Genomic DNA, 21,085 nt, shown 5'->3' with positions numbered 1-21,085 from the left:
TATTTGTTCAGGTTATTCATATTTTATTGTTTAAGGATAGTTTGTTAATGTAAATATTTTGTAATAATTAAATGGGTTTTTTGCACTAACACAAAGAGAATAATTTGGATTTGTCCTTATACGCATAATACAATATAGTTTTTTTCCACATTAAACCAAGAAGAAAATTTGGAGTCATTATTTATAGGTTATCATGCTTTTATTACCCCGCCCCCCACCCACCTAATTGGGTTTATAGATTGCTAGTGACCCAGAATAGATGTGATTACATTTTGGGAAAAGTAGGTCAAAGCTCTAATTTTTTATGAATTCTTAAAATCTTTTTTTTCCCCATTTACTTATAATGGGCAAAATTTGTCTCTGCTGTCTACGTCTATGCTGACATCACTACACACATAGACATGATGACATCAGCTGGATCGATGCCAAAATAAGCTACAATATGTGCTAGGGGCGGGGTTTGTTGTGCCTGGTACCACTTGTTTTACTTAAGATCACACTGGGCTGAATGTGGCCCCTGAACTAAAACGAGTTCAACACCCTTGACTGTTGGTATCTTCAGTCTAAGTTTTGCACTTCACAAATTCATCCCACGGGCCAGATTGGAACCTTTGGAGCCACATGTTTGACTTAACATACTGTGCAGAAATATTGGGGAATGCAGGAAACACTAGTATAGATACATAAGTAAAATTACAAAAAAGAGCTATTAGAATAATTACTAAAGTAGGATATTTTGAAGCAACAAATGATTTATTTATTCAACATAATACTTTGAAATTGCTGGACATTGTGTACATATTAAAATATTAGAGGTGATTTATAAAGTCAAAAATAATATTGTTCCAAATACCATTCAAGAGTGTTTTTTAAATTAAGAGAGAGTAACTATAATTTAAGAGGTCTTTATATTTCTGAATGTATGAAAGTGAGGACAAATGTGAAATCCAGATGTATTTGGGTTGTGGGTGTGAAATTATGGGATGGACCTGATGATGAATTTAAGTTTTTCACTTCTCTGTTAAAGTTTAAAAAATGCCTTAAGTTGAAGATCATTCAGGAATATTAAGTGGAGATGGTAGATGTGTTTTGTTTTGTTATTGATTCTGTTGTTATAATGACAATGCTCAATAATGTACACATTTAAATTAATGTAAAAAATAAGTTTCTGCTTCTGGCCAATTCCTTTTTTGGTTTTTTTTTAGATTATTAGCTTACCGGCCGATAGGCCGTAAGCTATTGTCATCATGCGGCGTCCGGTGTTGTCGTCATCGTCTGTCGTCCATTACAAAACTTTCAATCGTGTTCTTCTCTGAAACTACAATTCCGATTGACTTCAAACTTGGTATACAGCTTCTTTATGATGATGTCAACAAAAGTTAGTGAAATTATTTGGATCTAGATCTGATTCTGGATTTGGTGCGACTTTTAATAATTTCCCCATTATAAGAGATAGGAAGTGGATCGATGCAATAATAGCCTCTGGTATGTCTGTCCATCACCTAATCCTCTGGACCACACAGCTCCCCCAAATACCATGATAGATGACCCGTCTTGAAATACCATATTTTCATTCCAAAGGCATTCAGGCGCCCTTTGCTGCATACAGATCCTTAAAGTCCTTCCATTGTTATTTGATGGTTACACACTTTGACATATATATTGCCAACACATTTCACTACAATTTATGACCAAAGTTGACCTATGGTAAGTCAATCAAGCCATTATTGCATGCACATTGTTTCCAGAACAATATGTGTGAAACACTTGTTTCAACAAAGCCAGGTCTATCAAAGAATAAATCCCAACTGTCCATGCTTTGAGCTTGGGCTATTTCTGTAATATAATAAATACACAGAACTGGGTGAGAATAAATGGCATCTGGATACATTTCCCAAAGCTTTTAATTTGGCCGGTAAGCTACAGGGCCATTGGTCCTATTTTTGTGTTTGTTGTGGTTGTTGTGCTGTGTGTGGTGATTACTGTACAAACCAAAAATAAACCATTCATTCATTCATTCAAGCTGAGTACCACACTGACACTCACCAGTATTTGGATAACAAACAGTGTCCACATGGTGCAAGAGAAGACAGAAGTAACTGCAGTTACATTCACTGAGTGGCAGAAAGAATCATTTACCGACAGGGCTGCGCTTTGCTTGAATGAAACAAAAACACAAAATACACTTCCAGAATGGGAAGAGCTGATGTGTGATCAGTTGGAAACACACCTGCTTGGTTTGTCATGTAGCTGAAATTACCTTCACACAGTCATCTGAAAGTAAAACACTGCACAGATCCAGTTTAATGTAACAGCAAAGAGGTAAATATGTCTGCGGTTAGAGGACCAAATCCCCCAGCTGCTCACCCCTGTTCTAGTCTCCTCTGTCTTCTTCAGTATTTTAAGACACTTATGTGGGTTCTTTGATGTTTTTTGTCCAACATCAAACCTCTAATGAGCTTTTACTCTCGTATTACAACTAAGGAAAATCATCTGGCAGGTTAAAAACAGAGAACATCTCCTCAACACCATTATCCTGTAGTCCACTGACCTTTTTCCCAGAGTGCTTAGCGGCGTGCTGAGGTTGAGCGTCTTCAGTGCAGGTTTGCGGTGTCGTCCGGGGAGCTTGGCGGAGGTGGGCTCCTCCTTGGGTTCAGCCTTATGGGCTGGACTGGCCCCGGGTTTGACGTTCAGATCCTTCAGGACGTCGTAGTTGATTTTGGAGGAGATCTTTTTCTGCTCCAGCATCTTCTCGATGGCCTCGTCAGCCGTGTTCGCTCGGATCGGAGGACGTTTCTTCGAGGGTCCTCTGGGCTGTGAAGAAAACACAGACAGGAAGGGTCTTTTTAAAGTGATCGGACTAAGAAAGTCCACATAAACCACTTTTAAAGTCAACTAAAAGACTATGACGACTGTAAAAAGGTAGCAGATACAACCTCTCTCTGTGACAAAAGACCTCATTGCCACGCTAACTCTTCCACTTTCACTCCTCACATGAAGGTCAAATGTTATCGGGAAGTATTGTGTCTTCTATCTCCAGCCCAAATGGGAAAGATCTGCCCTCGAATGCTGACTTTAAATCATCTCACACCAGCAGAGGAACATTTCTGCAGCCCAACACATTTCTGTACTCGTCCATTTATCTCAATTAGAACCATAGATTGGGGTTATCAGTCTCACTTATTTCACGTTCACCTTGACCTCATGCTGACTCCAGATCAGTTTCACCTCACGGAAAACACCAACTTTCATACAACAGCCACGGTGAGTTAAAAAGTAAAACATTGCACAGATGCAGTTTAACCCATAAAAACCAAGTGCAACTTTTATGGCAGCTCCTACATGGATGGATTTTTCTCTCTTTTTAACCTTTCTTAAGTGATTTATCACTTTTTATTACAATATTATCCTCAGTATTTTGCATTATTCAATGTAAATAATGGACTTTTCCCCATATTTAATTCACTGATCATGTAGATGTTCATGAAAACTCAACACAGCTTCAAAGGTTATTATATAAAAATGGAGAAAACTGAAGAAAATGTGACTTTTTCAGTAATAACTGAACATAAAAACAAGCCTCAAGAACCATCGTCATTGATCCAACTCCTTGGGTTTTACTGGTGAATCAATGTTGTAGAAGATGACAGTGTTTGCACGTTCACTACAGAGCCTCTGAACGTCCAAATGGGTCATATCTGATGACCATGAAAAGATGACAAACTGTATTTTACACCAATTATTTACATGGATTGAAAGGATTAGTGGATCAACAGGTATTAAACATTAATGAGTAGGTGCTTTTGGTCACTGGCTTTGTGGGTCTTTATGGGTTAAGGCAGTGTTTCCCAGCCTTTTTCGGCTCTTGACCCCATTTTAACGTCACAAATTTCTGGCAACCTTTGTTCGATCCAGTTTTTTGGACTACAACTGTGTCCGGGCAGGTTGAAGCATCGTAACGCATGCGGTCACATGATCGGGTCAATTAAGATATGCTCTCTCCGATATTATATCCTGCATTTTATATGAACTCGATGTTGAGGGTTAAACGTGTGGTGTTTTTATTATAATGAAATACATATTGAATCATTAAAAAATATTTTATTATTATTATTTTAATCAATTACTAGAAATTTCAGGCGACCCCACGAAGGGTTATGACCCCAAGGTTAAAAAACACTGGGTTAATGTAACAGTAAAGAGGTAAATATGTCTACTTTGAGTCACTACAGTTGGCTTAGACACAATAAAAATGAAGTGTAGTATCATAATTTATGTGTTTTGTGTATTTGAACAGGATTCAGTTGGTAAAAATACAACCGTTTCAGAGTTTCCTACTGCCTTCAGGCTTTGCTTTGTGGATTTTAACAGGATAATATCATGTTATACTGTCGATGTTGCTCTGTCTGTGTGAAAACTATTAGTTTTATTCACACTTTAACATTAAGTTGTCTTTCTAGTCGAGGGGTTTTTAACTAAACTCACCAGAGGTCCTCTTAGTCAACTCTCTCCGGCCAAAGTCCAATTATTTACACATGTGGATTTACGCTTTTTGCCAGATTAAAGCACTGACTACAGATCAGTTTCGCCTCAGGGAAAACACTAACTTTTAAACCCCTTTCATACAACGAACATGGCGAGTTAAATCTCAATTTTAACGATATAAATCCTCACATTCGGCCTTATTTCTAATGATTTAAAGGAAAATGATGCTCTGTTTGGTTGCATTTATGTGTCCCCTGTTGAGTTCCTTTATGTTCTCATATGTCAGAGTTTGCTGCTGTTCATTGGATGAGTATGTCTTATTAGGTCTCTCTTCACAGATGTTACACCTGGTGCTAAAATGACTATTTAGAAGGGAACCAGTGTCACTGGACTCATTTATTCTGCATGTGTCATAAATGAACTTCAAGAAAAGTCTAGGATACACAGTCTGAGTCTGTTCGGAGTTACCCATTCACACACATCGCCCGGACATGGCACCTCTACACTAATAGTTATGTAGAAATGCTCCGTTTTGTGCACACACACAACATTAACATGTGATTTATGACACGTTTGCAGCTGCCAAAATGCACTTTACCACCATTTGTATGTGAGTGAATCAGACTCAGGACAAAACAACATATGGCCAAGCCCATATTTCTCTATATATGCACATACATACAGGATATAGACTATATTTTGTTATTCTACTAAGCTCTATTCTTATGTTACTTTGTTAAATTATAAGATTCTTAATTATACAGGGTGTATCAAAAAAAAACTATCCATTTTGAAAAATTACCCCCAGTTCCACATTTGATAATTTTTGGAATTTTCTTTTATGGACGTCAGTAGGTAGGGGATTGGTGGATATTTGTCCATATTTACAGACCCAGGTTTTTATGCATGAGTGAGCAGGGGCAAATTGCGCAATCCAAGTTAAAACTGGTTTGCGCAAAGTAGCGGTGGGATTTAAATCCAGTCAAAGGTCATGGGAGGGGACAATGGGTGTCCATCTTGTTTTCCACAGAATTGCCAGGCTACAGCATTAACACTTTGGCCACCATGCCAATTTCATTTCTTTACCCATGGCAGCTGTTCCTGCCTTTCAATGTAAATTCAACTTGTTTAGGCCTGAAAATGGCACTGAGGACAGGCCAAGTTAGGGTTAGGGTTAACCCTAGGCTTAGCGTACATAAACAACTGTAAATGTCCATAACAAAACTTTTTGAGATTTCAAAAATAAACTTTCAACTATTTTACGTCTCCTAAAACATGCTTTTCAGTCTTGAACATTCAGTATCCATATTATGACATCAGATTTTTTGTTATTTCCAGGCATTTTCTTAGCTTGTGTGGAAGTCTCTGAAACGGTTCCTTTCTACTTCTAACAGAGTCCCACATTGCTGCTGTAAAGTGTTATATAGTGTCGGAAAGCTCAGGACCTCACCTCTCCGATGCCATTTGGATTTTGTGGACAGCGGAAATGGTTCAGGAGTTAGTCATTTCAATGTTGTGAAGAGCAAGATGTAGCGCCGGCAAGATTGCAGTTGTTAAAGGGTTAAAGGTGCATCATGGGGACAGAGGTGAACTGGTTGTAAAAGAAGTGCAGCCTAAAGCAAAAGCATACAGTATCCACACTTTGTTTGCTCTGTTCAGATACCATCGACAGGTCTGGCACTCTCCAGTATCATTCTGGAAAAGGTTTAAAGTTGTCTGGGTTGTTTGATGCCTTGAACACAGGATTCTGCGACAGTGCATTTGCAAAACAATGCCGTGAGTGAAGTTGTTTTGATGCTTTAGGAAGGACATTGTGGTATTAAAATGACTAAATCACTAAAAAACAAAAAAGATCATTAAAAAAAAGAGTGTGTGTTTGTCTAAAGTTGCCATTTTCAGGGTGCAGCTGGAACTTGGAGGGGAACTTTCAAAGCAGTAAAATAGATAACAGAAGGAAGGAGAATGATAAAATCCTGACATTGCTGTTCCTCGACAAAAAGATCCACCCAAACGGAGTATTTCAGGCAAGCCAGAGTATTTAAAAGGCTTCCGAATCTGGAGGGAGAAGCTGATCATTAAAGGCCAAGTCAATAAAAACAATTAAAACCAAAACTTTCACTAACAGTTGTAAATGCTGTCTCAAGCCTTTTTAATGACTGCAGTTTTAGCCGTTAAATGAGTGCTTTTCTATTCCTGGGGCCTTCATCCGCTGTACGTACACATGGTCGTTGTACATTTGTTCACATTAGATCGACAAATTCAGGGATGAAGATGAATACCTGATTTATGCACCGAAGTTCATGTGCAGCGTTTAAGCAGAGATTTATGTGCAGAAAGTGTTTGTGAATGAGGCCCAGTGGGTTACATGATGAATGTTTCACCAATGTGCTGAGTCACTTGGTGCCAACGATACAATCCAATGTTCGTGCGTTAGTTCACTCAGGTGATGTGAAGATACAGTACCACTGAGCAGTAGAACATCATCCAGCATACCAGTGCCATTACCAATGTACATGTAATGGAATGAGTAAATACCATCAATCTGCCCAAAGTACATTTTTTTGTGGTGTTGTGTGTAATTGTATGGTCAATGTGTTGTTTTTGTATGTTGAACTATGGATGGATGGATGGATGGATGGATGGATGGATGGATGGATGGAAAGAAGTACAGATGGAAGGAAGGAAAGATGGATGGATGGATGGATGGATGGAAAGAAGTACAGAAGGAAGGAAGGAAGGAAAGATGGATGGATGGATGGATGGATGGATGGATGGATGGATGGATGGATGGATGGAAAGAAGTAAAGATGGATGGATGGATGGATGGATGGATGGATGGATGGATGGATGGAAAGAAAGAAGTACAGAAGGAAGGAAGGAAAGATGGATGGATGGACGGATGGATGGATGGATGGATGGATGGAAAGAAGTAAAGAAGGAAGGAAAGATGGATGGCTGGAAAGAAGTAAAGATGGATGGATGGATGGATGGATGGATGGATGGATGGATGGATGGAAAGAAGTAAAGATGGATGGATGGATGGATGGATGGCCAGTGACAAAGATCTATTCTATTCTATTCTATTCTAAATACTTTATCTCATAGACAGATTTTGTCAGTGCGAGTTTTTTAAATAATTAAATTCATTTTTGAATAACTTTATTCACCCATTAGGAACATCATTTTTGTACGTAAGCACCAGGGCTAATGCAAAAGCACTTAAATATTCACCTACTCCAGCAGGTTTAGTAAAAAGGCGTCCTGCACTGGACCCTTTGTTGGGCCGGTTTTGGCCCATGTGCCATATGTTTGACACCTGTGGACTAATGGAAGAAGTTATTGGAGTTTCCTCAAAAACAGAGCTATTGCTGACATTTAATGATTCGTTGGTTTTGTGTAGGAGTCTGTCGTCAGTACATGTGCAAAGCTGTTTGTGACTTTGCTGCTTTTTGGTTTTACATCTATATAAACATAACACTGCTGATTTTGAGGTATTACTACAAACATGTAGTTCAAAGTCAGACCCAGTATCAGTTCTATCATGGTCTGCTGTTACCTTCTTTTCCTTGTAGATTCCCAGCTCCTTCTCTTTTGCTATCTTTGCCTCTTTTTCTGAAAGCACAAAGAGAAACCATGAGAGCATGTAACACCCTTTGATAACAGTATCACCTCAAACTGAACCGCTGCATCCAGCTGAAGAGGTTATCTGAGCTGATGAAATACTAAAGGTACACTTTAGGACACAACAAACACACAGCATCCTGAAAATACCTTTCTGTTCTTTGAGGTAGTCTGAGTTTTCTGCCATCCACAGCGCCGTCTTTATTTGGATTTCTCTGTCACTCAGCAGATACTGCAGGAGGGAAGGATGAGTTAGAGAAAAGAACAAATCAGACAGGTGTATTTCTAATAAACACGACTATTGTGGCTCGCTGGGTTGTGATCATATTGCAATCTGACCTTCTCCAGCATTCTGCAGGTTTTGTTAAGGTTATTGTTCTCCCACACAAACCTAAAGCCTGTTTCTAAAGCCATAAAACATTCTGTTCTTCAGCATGGACAGTGTGAACATGTCAACACTATTATGTTTTTGATGAACAGTGCACAGAAGACACACTGTTTACTACTCCAAGGATATATATAAGCATGCAAAAATGTCCAGTGCTCTGTAAAATCCTGCCACAGTTAACGTAACTCGGTATTGGGACAACGTGGCTGAATAAAAAATTAACTGGATCTAAAAATATTATATTGTCATATATATAATAGCTTATAAATACATTTGCAAACTTATCTTTTTCACAATTTATCAAAATTTTCAATATTGAAGGAAAATGTTCCATGGTTTATTTGATATCTTTTCTCCAGGTCGCTGCTTCCGGTAGTGGATTTGTATGTTAGAACTTTTGTCCAATCATAATTCACCATCATCTGTTGCCAGGTAAAATAAATCTGCCTTGATGCCTTCAGAATCAACCATGCAGCATTGAATCTTCAAATAAATAAAATATAATAAATGAATAACAATAATTACATTCATTATTATTATTATTATTATTATTATTATTATTATTATTGTTATTATTCATTACCTTTTTGTTTGTTTATTTGTTTGTTAGCAAGATAACTCAAAAAGTTATGGAAGGATTTGGATGAAATTTTCAGGAAATGTTGATACTGGCACAAGGAACAAATGATTAAATTTTGGTGGTGATCGGGGGGGACTGATCTGCCTTTGCTGAGGTCTGCGCTCTCCGAGTGCTTTTCTAGTTTATTACATTTTATTTATTTGAAGATTCGTTGCTGCATGGTTGATTCCAAAGCCATCAAGGCAGATTTTTTTCTACCCGGCAACACACGATGGTGAATTATGATTAGACAAAAGTTCTAATATATATATATTAAAATTGGTCATTAATTAATAAATGAACCTTTCATTAACTATTAATATAATAACAACTTAATAAATAATGAGTTAATTACTCAAACTAAATGTGAACAATATAAAATACAAATGTTCTTAAAAGGTTATCAAAGCTTAAACTAGATGACTTTTATTTTATGAATGTATTTACTGTGTTTTATATTTCAGCTTTAATTCTCATTTTGTGTTCAGTACATGATGACTTTTTGAATGTAATTTTCAAAAAACAATTTCAAGTTCCCCCTGGGCTTCTTCCAAGACCTTCCCTTGGTGATGACTTTCTGTTTTAGTTTGGGCAGGTACGTACCAGCTCTATCTCCTGGTCATCTATCCCGCTCAGGTCCAGCTCTCCTCCATCAGCAGCACCATCTGTCACGAAAAAACACAGAACACACAAACACTCAAAAATCTGCTGTAATGCACATTTTCATGGCAGTCCCACGGGGGTGGGGTGGGGTGGGGGGGACAGGAAGCAGCATCTGGCCCAGAAAACACCTCCGACGTCCTGCTGCATCCCGTCGCCGTGGAAATGCTGCGAACATCCTCCATCGCGGGTTAATCAGCAAATAAAACGCACTGGGACTCCTGATAAGACGCTAATAGGCTTAACTGGTGTTTCAGCCGCTCTACCTTAACGCACTTTCTTTTCAATTACGATACGCTTTCTAGATTGCAGCGTGCTTTATTTTCCAACAGGGCTGTGCTGAAACTGCAATTTGCATTTTTTATGCTGCGTCGATTCCGAGGCCTGGCTCAGACCCGTTCCTGCTTTTTTTTCTTTTTTTTTTTCCCTCCAGTGTCTGTTTGCGATGAAGCTGATTGTACGAGTGAAACAACAGACATCTGAATGCAGCTGAAGTCCCTGGGTGTGCACACAGTTCAATTTAGGAAGCGAGAGGTTCAAAACAATCTGATTGTCTCTGATAAGCGAAACAAAAGGTGCTTGAAAGGCGGGAGCGAGGGCCTGACGTTTGACAGTAGAAGAAAAGCATCAATGGAAACACCACAGCTTTGGCTCCACAGATCTTCCACCTTGATTAGCAGTTTTGTAATAAAGTGCACCTCCTCTGCAGCTGCACACACATCACACAGTCAATCAAAGCCACGCAGATGGAAAGAAACAGTTTAAAGAGGTGCCGAGCAGCAGGTTTATAGGAGTCGTTTAACTTCTGTCAGCTTTCTGCCTTTGACACCTTCACAGAGGCCAAACTCCTGACGGCGCCGTGACTTCAAACGCGACACGACCAAGTCCGTGAGCTGCTTTCCCGCCTCATCAGAGAGGGAGGAAAGTTGACTTTTTTTCAGATTCAGATGTTCATTTCTAATCTTAGGCACCTCTACGACATTTCTAGTGCTTTAGACGACTATACTATAACACTGTTCCTATAGGTTTCTACATTTAAAGGGGTCATATTTTGCTAAACCCACTTAGTATTAGTCTTTGGTTCATTTATTTGTGTATTTCGACCGTAACAGTTCATAAAGTTTGAATATGAACCCTCCGGGTGCTGCAAAGCTATCTTTATATTCATTCCGGCAAAAATCGGGTGGATTTCTACAACCTATTTTAATTCCTGCTTAATTTGTTACGTCTTTGGAAAGAGGAGTTCATAATATTTTTCATTTTGTTGTTGTTGTTTTAAGTTGTTGTGTTTTCTTTCTTTCTCTTTTTTTCTGTTTAATAGGTCTGTAGGTTTGTTGTATAATTTTTTTTTTTTTTGTATTGCGTCTGTGTGGTTCCTTATGTCTATGCACATGTTTATGTAAATGTATAACTTAAAACCAATTGAAAAAAAAAATACATGAAAAAAGAGAAAAAAAATTATAACTAGAAAAGCACTTGGAGAGCGCAGACCTCCGCCAAGGCAGACCAGTCCCCCCCCCCGCCACGATCACCAACAAAATTTAATCATGTGTTCCTTGGGCCAGTATCAACATTTTCCTGAAATTTTCATCCAAATCTGTCCATAACTTTTTGAGTTATCTTGCACATAGACAGACAGACAAACAAACCAACACCGGCAAAAACATAACCTCCTTGGCAGAGGTAATAATTTGTTACGTCTATAACTAGATACGTCACAAAATTTGCACATATAATGTCAAGACTTCTGACAAACACTTCTCCGAGTACGACATAATTGGGTATCAAGCAGTGGTTGTAGTCCAAACTGAAAATATGTCCAAACTTCGAGCCGATTACCTAAAATGTTCAGTTGTTGTTGTATTAACAAACACAAGTGGTTGAACGAGACAGAGTGCGGTCAACAACCTGGAGGGGGCGGGGTTTGAAGTGCCTCATGTGCATTTAAAGGGCCAGCGCTCAAAACGACCTTTCTGGTGTCATTACTCAGAAATATTGTTGAAGATGGACCTGTGGAGTTGAATTAATGAAGAATTCAGAACCAAGCAGAGCATTTACAGTTATGTAGACCACAGGGAAATGTTTTAAAATACATAATTCCATTTAAAAAAAGCCAAATATCACTCCTTTAAGACTTTTTAAGACTACTTAGAACAGAATTGAATGCCTATTTCACAGCCATACTGGCAAAAATTTGTGACTCCTACAATTTAGGAAAGTGTATTTATATACTCCAATGCCTTGATTCCAACTGTTCTGAGTCATTTCTTACCAGGGGCTCCAAAGTTAGCGATAATTGGTTCCTAATTTCAATATAAATTGTTGAGTTGGAACTGAGTAGACTAATGTTACTTTCTTTGCAGCGTGGACATTTAATTTAACAGACACATTTATGGCAGTTTTTGGCAACATAACTAAAGACCTACCATATCAAATTTAATACCTTTTAAAGACGTTTTTAAGGGATTAAATGCAGATTTGTAAATTCAAGACTTTTTAAGACCCCGTTGGAACCCTGTATGAAAAATATGTTTATTAACCTAATGATGAGCAGGGTTTAACATGCTGGTTTTTGTATAACTCATGGTACAACACATGAATTAAAGATGAAATGAGTAATGAACATGGCAATGCATACATAGATTAGGTCTGACTTTCCCAAACTTATGGTTACGGAGTCATTTTTAGTCGGGCACCAAAAATATAGAAGAAAAAGATGATATAAAAAGTCCTAATCATAATTAAAATATCTCTATAAGAGTTGAGAAATGGTGACCTATGTGAAAGAGGAGGGGAAAGAGATGGAATAACCATAAAATAATAAAAAAACAAGAGAAAAAGATGGAACCAAACATTCAAAATAAGAAAAAAAACAATGCAACAAGATAAAAAAATGGCACAATATACGACATATTAAAGCCAACACAACAGGAGAACAACACCCAAAAGATGAAACAAGATGAAAATGTTAAAGCGGTAGTGACATAAAATCAATGAAAAATGCAATGGGATGAAAATGATGTAAAAATCAAACAAGATAAAAGACGCAAAAAGATGTAGCAAAAGGAAAACTAGGTAATAGGAGGTGAAAGCTGAAACAAGATGCTTTTCCCACCGATCACCACCAAAATTTAATCATTTATTCCTTGTGCCAGTATCAACATTTCCTAAAAATTTCACCCAAATCCATCCATAACTTTTTGAGTTATCTTGCTAACAGACAAACCCCCATGAAAACATAGCCTCCTTGGTGGAGGTCATAAAATAACGCCTCTGCCATAACCAAAACTTTACATGACATTTATCTACAATCCATGACTGAGGCACAAATTCCCTTAAAATGACCAAAATCAACCCCCATCGTGCTGCCCAGTCCTTCCTGAAACAGACAATGTGATGATGAACTCAATAAAAACTGGGTGGAGGAAACTCAGAGCTTGTTCCAGTGTATTTCGAGCTCCTGAAGAGTTTTTCCAGTGATGTGTTCAGAGTTAGTTTTCCACTTCAGGTTGTTGCTAATGAGCATTAGGGGGAAATTTACAGGAGTCACGCGTGATGACAGGGTCTGTGTTTATTTCTATGGGAGTTTTAAGATTCTGAATGCATCATAAGTCAGTAATGAGCTCCCGGGTTTTCCATCATTGTCGCAGATGAAGCCTTCACTGGTTTTGTCACCTGCAAATTTAATTATTTCGACAGAATTGCCCGTGGATATAAAGTGAGCAGAGTCCTGAGTAGCTGCACAGTGCACTACACTCATCTGATGAACAAAAACAAACACTATATGGACAAAAGTATTGGGACACGTTGAATTCAGGTGTTTCTTTTCTAACAGGGGTCTGGGATACAAAACAATAATGACAAAAATTGATGTTTATAAACTATATGGACAAAAATATTAGGACACATCATGGCTACAGCTGCAGGATGTCATGTTCTTCTCAAGTGAGATGTGAAGAAAGTAGATGGTTAGTGATGGTAGAACATGTAAAAATCATAGTCATGGGTAAAACAAAACAAAAATAAATGAATAAATGTTGAGAGAAATTAAGTAAACACCATCTCTGAGGTGTTTTGGAAGCAAAGATAACAAGTGTTCAGAGAACACAAACCTTCGCCAAGCACCCTTAACGGTGTGCATGTGTGGATCAACTATTTCTTTTGAAATTAAACAGTTTCAAGGTTGTTCCATACAGCAGAAAAAGTTGAAGCTTGGTACCAGTCATGTGTATGTCAAATTATATTAAATTCTAATCAATATTTGTTGAGTTATAATAAAAAAAAAAAAAGTGTCGTAAATGGGATTTTCAGTGTTAAATTGAAATGTCCACAGAGTCCACATTCCACAGTGGATGTGGACAATTTTGTGCCAGATACAAGATGTTGTTATAAGCTATGGGTGTATCACATTGGCAGCTAATCAGAGTTGTTTTGATTTTTTTTAATGAATTTTTGAAAATTGCTCAATGATGAGAGATAGGAAAATTTGAGATTTTGTGACCTTGCTGTGGCCTTGAACTTTGGCCTACTTGGCCCAAAATTTAATGGGTTGGTCCCAGGGCCTAGGCCTATCTGTGGGTAAAATTTGGTAAAGATGGTTATAATAGTTTTCCCGTAAAATTGCTAACAAACAAGCAAACACGCAAACAAACACACAAAGCAAAGTGATCACAATACCTCCTGGCGGAGGTAACAAACAAAACAAAAGGTGCTAAATACTAAAGAATGAAAGCAATAACCATGAAAATCAAAAAATATTCTAAATATTAAATAAACAAAAAAGTAAACAATCAAAATTAACAGTTAGCAAAGAAAACTAAATTAGTAGGCAAAAAGTAAACAAGAGAAGTACTCAGAGAGCGCAGACCTCCACCTAGACAGACCTGCCCCCCCCAATCACCACCAAAATTTAATCATTTCTTCCTTGTGCCAGTATCAACATTTCCTGAAAATTTCATGAAAATCCATCCATAACTTTTTGAGTTATCTTGCCAACAAACAAACAAACAAACCCGCACGCATGCAAACACACAAAGCAAAGTGATCACAATACCTCCTGGCGGAGGTGACGATTTAACCCTTTAACTGCAATCTCGCCGGCGCTACATTTTGAGTGAAGTAAAAGTGATGGATGCAACAAAATGAGAGCTACTTAAAACAAACAACAATAATGAGGACTACATTAAAGTCAAATTATTCTTCAACTAACAGCGTTTTATTCTCACGACCTTTAAAAACACTGACTGTAGAGGAGGGCAGATGATGCAGATTGACGGATAATGAACTGCATCCTTACTTTTCAGATTGTGACCCTACAAACCAGACGTGATAATCTCTTCAAACGGGGTGGAGGATCTAGTCGGCCATTTGAGATGTGTTGGCGGCTTCCTTTAAAAAAAGCAGGCGCTCCAGAGGGAAGAGACAGGTCAGCCGCTATCTGCAGGACCCAGCCCTCCAAGAACTTCCTCAGCGTGAAGTGTGAGGGCGAGATAAGACAGAGACAAGCCCGGCGAGAGATCGGCGGCTCCGGGAAGCACAGAGGCAGTGAGACTCAGGGCTGATAACGCCGGTTCGACCCCGCAGACGGGAGGAGGGGGGGTAATTACCGACTTATTATTCAGCCGCTGCTTTGATATATCTACACTGGCTAATTTGATCAAACCCAGAAAATTGTTCTTGGCTGGTGTGTAGAGGAATCTGAAACCTGAGGCTCAGAGTTTCGCATCGGAGTGAAGCTCAAGGAAGTCGGAAGATGAGAAGTTCAGACATTTTTGGTGGTTTTTTGGTGAATCGTAAAGAAATAAACCACCTCCAGCACCTTTAATCCTGTCAGAAGTTTGACAGAACGGTTAAATTTGGGTCTTTTTGTGTTCGCTTAATGTTTACTCGCCTCAATGATGAACACATTTCTCCTCCAACAGTGAAACGGTGACAAGAAAAAAGTCTTTGTTGAAAAAAAGAAGAGTAAAAAAAAAAAAAAAGAAATATCAAAGACAGTAAATATACCAAGAACATTTTTCACTTCTCTTTGAAGGTCTGTTTTAGAAAAGTGGATATCAGTGTTCAATTTTCCACACTCCTGCACCGTGTCACAACAAAACACAGGAAAACAGGCTCCATTTTGAGAAGAAAACACACAAGGAAAGGGAGTTCAGAGCCGCAACGGGAACATTATTTTATAGAAATATATATATACATGTCCTTTAACTCAACATTTTCACTGGTATCAGTATTTGATCATTTTTCACTTTACTTCACATGTGCCTGTTTGTTCAGTTTAACCCTTTAACCCCTGACGTGTCTGTGGTGAGTGTTCTGAATGCATGATTTATTTTAAATCAGGGTTTCTCCAGGTATCAGCAAGTCTAATTTAATGCTTTTTAATGCCACTTTAAACAAATTTAATACCCATGTCCAACTGCAGATACAGTTTTATATATAGTTTTATATAGCTATACATTTACCGTCGACAGGCTTTAACCAGGTTCTGAATAGTTCTTCCAGTGAGGACCAAAATTACTTTTACGTTTGTTAAGTTATCAATACATAAACACAAATTAAGACAGTTTCAGGTTGGGTAATGCCTGTAATCGTGAAAATACAGATGTACAAACTTTCATGGAGGTTTGAGTCAGTATCATGTACAAATATCACTGGTAAAAAGCAATTCATCGACTCTGTAATAGTGACTAACTGAATCCGAATATGTGTCAGGTGGACATGGTGATCCTGAATTGGGGTTATAATTGGGGGGGCTTGCTCTTGTTTTCTTAACCTGCTTGTAAATGTTATTTTTACTATTGTCAGTGTATTGTCGAATGTGTTTGATATACAGTTGCGGAAAAATTATTTGACCACCCCTTCAATTTCTTGTTCATTTTAATGCCTGGTACAACTAAAGGTACACTTATTTGGACAAATATAATGATGACAGTAAAAATAGATCATAAGAGTTTAATTTCAGAGCTGATATCTATCCATTTTCCATGGTTTTCTTGATAATAACTAAAATCACCTCAGTTCTTACATCAATATCTATGGCACTGTACTGACAAAAACAGTGCTCTTAGGCATTCCATGTTTTCTTTTCTGTTTTTGTCACATGATACACACAGGAGTAAGTACTTGATTGCATAACCATTGTTTTTGATGACCTTTGATGGTCTAATAATTTTTTCCGAGGCTGTATTTGTTTTAACTGTTTGATCCTGTACCTGTGTGTTGTATTTGCTGATGCCTATCTTGGCCAAAGAGGTAAAAGAGGTTCTTAATCTCAATGGGATATTTCCTGGTTAAATAAAGGTTAAATTAAAAAAATAAATAACATGTAGTCAACCTCTGGTGCTGTTTGTCTGTCTGTAATGTCTTTCATCCTGATTTAACACTGTGATGAGCTCCAGACTGTCCTCATACAGTCGCCTGTACGTCCTGCTACCACCTACCAATGCCTGTTCACGCTGGTTTGCAATCGAGCGTGAAGTGATGATGACTGATAGTAAGTGTTTTCACCCTGGTTTTTGTAGCCAGAGGTCAGTGCGGAAAACTCGCAAACATGTTGACTTAATCCTGACTTGAGGGTGTTACTGGATTTTATACGATCTGAATACAGATCGATTTGACCATAACCACGACCCGGTGTGGAAGACGAACTAGTAAACACAATAAATAGTGTGTTGGACGTTTTTCATGATATACACGCTTAAGTTTTCAAAGCATATAAAGCAGTGTTTTTCAACCTTAGGGTCGGGACCCCACCTGGGGTCACCTGGAATTCAAATAGGGTTGCCTGAAATTTCTAGTAATTGATAAAATAAAACCTTACTAATAAAAAATATGGGGTGAGTTGACAGAGACAATCACAATCCATAAAAGACATGACAAACTGAAGCTGAAACTGAAGCACTGTGGTTCTGTTTATCTGTCAAATGTTCATTGTGGTCAGTTTCAGATGCTGCAGCTCTTTCATAATTCATAGTTTGAGTTCTTGTTTGTTCAGTATTAATTGTCAGCCTTGTAAATCCAACCTGGACTGACTGTACATATCCTGACCAAGGAAAATCAAATTCTCACTTTGTGCAGTAATCTACACCTGGTTTTTCTGCTCCCGTCCATATTAATATACATTATATAGACTAAATGCCATCTAAAATTAATGTTTATTTATTTGAAACATAGCATGGCAAACTATTACATGATCAAAAACAAGTGAATCTTAGCACAAAAAAAGTCTCCGTTTTGAATGTCTGGGGTCGCCGGAAATTTGTGATGTTAAAATGGGGTCACAAGCCAAAAAACGTTGGGAACCACTGCTATAAAAGTAAAACCAGCCTTAAACATCCAGCATCAGATATGTATTAACATGAAGCGGTGAAGCTAAGGCAGTTTATTTGATCTTTTCCAGGGGTTTTAGGTAATAACATACCAACTCTGGTCACATTCTGATATAGTACAGGACTCTAATGCCTCTTAACACTGGCTTCCTCTTCTATAAAAGGGACGCTGGTTCTGAGATTATACAGAAATATGTCAGAAAACCCACACAACCTCATTCAAGTTGATAAAAACACAATTATCCTCATCATTTTTCTGTGATTATGTACTAATAAAAACATGATCAGTGATATTATCTTCGATATCTGCAAGTATATGCTGCTAAATCTTACACACTGGATTGCAAATCAATGTAATGTGAATTTACAGCTTGACCGGAAAATCAACAATCATCGTCTTTAGTAGGCTACAATTTTTGGAAGACTGCACAACTATGCACTGAGTCCAAGTCGTGACACATCTTTAAAAGGACAGAATTCACCTCTATTTTAGTCTAGATGTTGGATTTAACTAAAAGGAGATATTTATTCTATTAACATAAAACAGCTCATTCTGAACACTTGTCTGTCCTTCATCAGTGGAAGTCTGGAGGATAAGTGCTCTGAATGAGAACTGCTGGATTACATCATCTGATTAGAAAAGTAAAAGTAGCCAGGAGTTGCAGAAGCATGAGCAAAACTTTCAAATCCACCAGGGAAACGGAAATCACCTCCCTGGTAACCTTGTACACAGTGAGAACCCGGTTTCTTCCTCCTCCCGTCCAGACTGAAAACAGAGCTGGAGGTGATTTGGCAGCGGCTCAGCCCGGCCTGCATGTCAATAACAGAAAAAGACAAAAAAAAAAAAAAAAAAACAGGATCTCCTGCAAACATCTACATTTCTGTATGAGGAACAGTGTTGGGAGTAACATGTTACAAAAGTAATGCATTACAGTTGTAGTTTACTTTACCTTTAGCTACTACTTTGGTGTGGAAGGGTTCAACCTGTTGTATTTTTTGACGCATGCTTGAATGAATGTCCGGACGGTTTTCTTTCTCTTTGGATATGCCAATTTTTACTGATTTATTTTAGATGCTTTTATTAATTTTTATTGTGCTTTTAGTCTTCTGTACAGCACTTCGGTCCTTTGTGATTGTTTTAGAGTGCTTTATAAATAAAGTTGGATTGGATTGGAATTCATTTATTGCCAAATATTAAGTCCAAATGTTCATTTTAGGTCCCAATCGTTGTTCTATATACTCTCTATAAATAAACTAAAGAGGCTCCTTAACATAAAAAACACTGAAAATGCCGACCAACTTAATTTAAGCTGTGGCTCGCGGTCAGAAAATTGTTCGGGGCTGTCCTCACACACACGGCAGGTATATGTAACCTTGCAACACCCATACCAACACCCATGATGAACTGCACATGTGGTCATCATCACAGTTACACCCACAATTATTAAATTAAAGTCAAAACAAAAAAGAGGAATAAATAAACAAGTATTTTGGCTCCAACAACAGTAACAGATTACTTTTTTTGCTGTAATGCAGTAGTGTAAGGCATTACTAATCAATTTTCAGTAATATTTTACTCGGTACATGTTCAGTAGCACTTGCTTTACAACACGCTTTTTGCCCATAACTGAATTGCTCAAATAAAACAAGAAAAAAAACAAAAAAGACTGTGAGACCTTAAGGCAGGGCTGTCAAACTCATTTCTTCCAGGGGCCGTATTCAGCCAAATTGGATCTTAAGTGGGCCGAACCACTATAGTAAAAGTATCATAACCTATAAATAACGACAACTTTTTGTCTTTGTTTTAGTGCAACAAAAAACTTTAAATTATGAAAATATTTACATTTACAAACTATCCTTTAACAAAAGACATGTGAATAATCTGAAAAAACAGAAATTTGTAAGAAAAATAAGTGCAGTTTTAACAATATTGTGAATCAATTTATCATTTATACATGTGCCTTACACGCAATGTTACACGAATATGTCATAAAAGGCAGAATATTGGTAAAAATTTGGAGTTTGGAACTAAAATAAGAACAATTTCTCATTCAATTTCTCATTTGCCCAGGTCATTGTTCTTCTTGGTAGTTCTTCGAGGTTCAATTGGACTAGTTTTACTTCAAAAGAGCAAAACTAGTCCAGTTGAACCTAGAACCTAAAAAATGTAGTTGACATTATTTATAGGTTATAATGCTATTATTTTACTCCAGATAATATTGGTCTGTATGTGGAACCAGAACTAAAATGAGTTCGACACCCTTGATTGTTAATATCTTCAGTGTAATTTTTGCACTTTGTAAATTCATCCCGTGGGCCAGATTGGACATTTTGGCGGGCCGGTTTTGGCATGTTTAAGACCCCTGCCTTAAGGAATCAAAACACATCTGTAAAGGTCTATTTCCTGTTAGTGTTCAGCCAATGGGTGAAGACGGCAGAAGACAGTCCATTGGCCACATGAAAGTTCAGAAGCCAGTTAGCAAGATCCCTGTGATCGGCAATGACACGGGGATAAAACTATGATTCAAGATAAAGGATCTCACAAAATACTCTGATTCTGTTCTTTTTTTTTTTCTTTTTTTTTGGAAATAAACTCTGAGACTGAAACCCCATCAGACTCATATCTAAATCTTCTTAAATAACAGACAAACAAAGACATGTCTCTGGTTAAAAGTCAGTCAATCTGGTGTTTGATCAGCAGAGAGTCAGGTGTTTCCCATCATGCACTGCTTTCACAGTCACTAGAGAACAACCGTCTGGCTCCAAAAGTTGCAGCTGTCTTGATCTAACAAGGTTACTGTTAAAAAATGGTTTAACAAGGTCATGTCTCTGAACAAAACTAATTATAATTCAATACAGGCTGTAGAATATGTTTGATCTGAGGGGGTTCTGATCAACATGCACCTGTTAGCACTTCATAACAACTTTTATCCTGTGAATTAAATTATATATCATCACTGTTTGGTGGAAACCTCTTCAAAA

General features: G+C 37.8%; 1 protein-coding gene across 1 annotated transcript in view; it reads right to left on the bottom strand.

The window, feature by feature from the left end:
• The window catches only part of LOC115413190 (transcription factor IIIB 90 kDa subunit-like), a 272,574-nt gene that overhangs the window by 96,187 nt on the left and 155,302 nt on the right, over positions 1-21,085 (bottom strand). Inside the window, exons 13-16 of the mRNA XM_030125943.1 lie at positions 9,717-9,778; positions 8,257-8,338; positions 8,042-8,097; positions 2,552-2,814 (exon numbers count right to left, since the gene is read on the bottom strand). Of these exons, the coding sequence (XP_029981803.1) occupies positions 2,552-2,814; positions 8,042-8,097; positions 8,257-8,338; positions 9,717-9,778 (463 nt within the window). The remainder of the gene's footprint in view (positions 1-2,551; positions 2,815-8,041; positions 8,098-8,256; positions 8,339-9,716; positions 9,779-21,085) is intronic.

The sequence above is a fragment of the Sphaeramia orbicularis genome, chromosome 22, assembly GCF_902148855.1.
Source record: "Sphaeramia orbicularis chromosome 22, fSphaOr1.1, whole genome shotgun sequence".
Taxonomy (NCBI): domain Eukaryota; kingdom Metazoa; phylum Chordata; class Actinopteri; order Kurtiformes; family Apogonidae; genus Sphaeramia; species Sphaeramia orbicularis.
The sequence above is the reverse complement of the archived record's forward strand: the minus strand, read 5'-3'. Positions and strand labels throughout refer to the sequence as shown.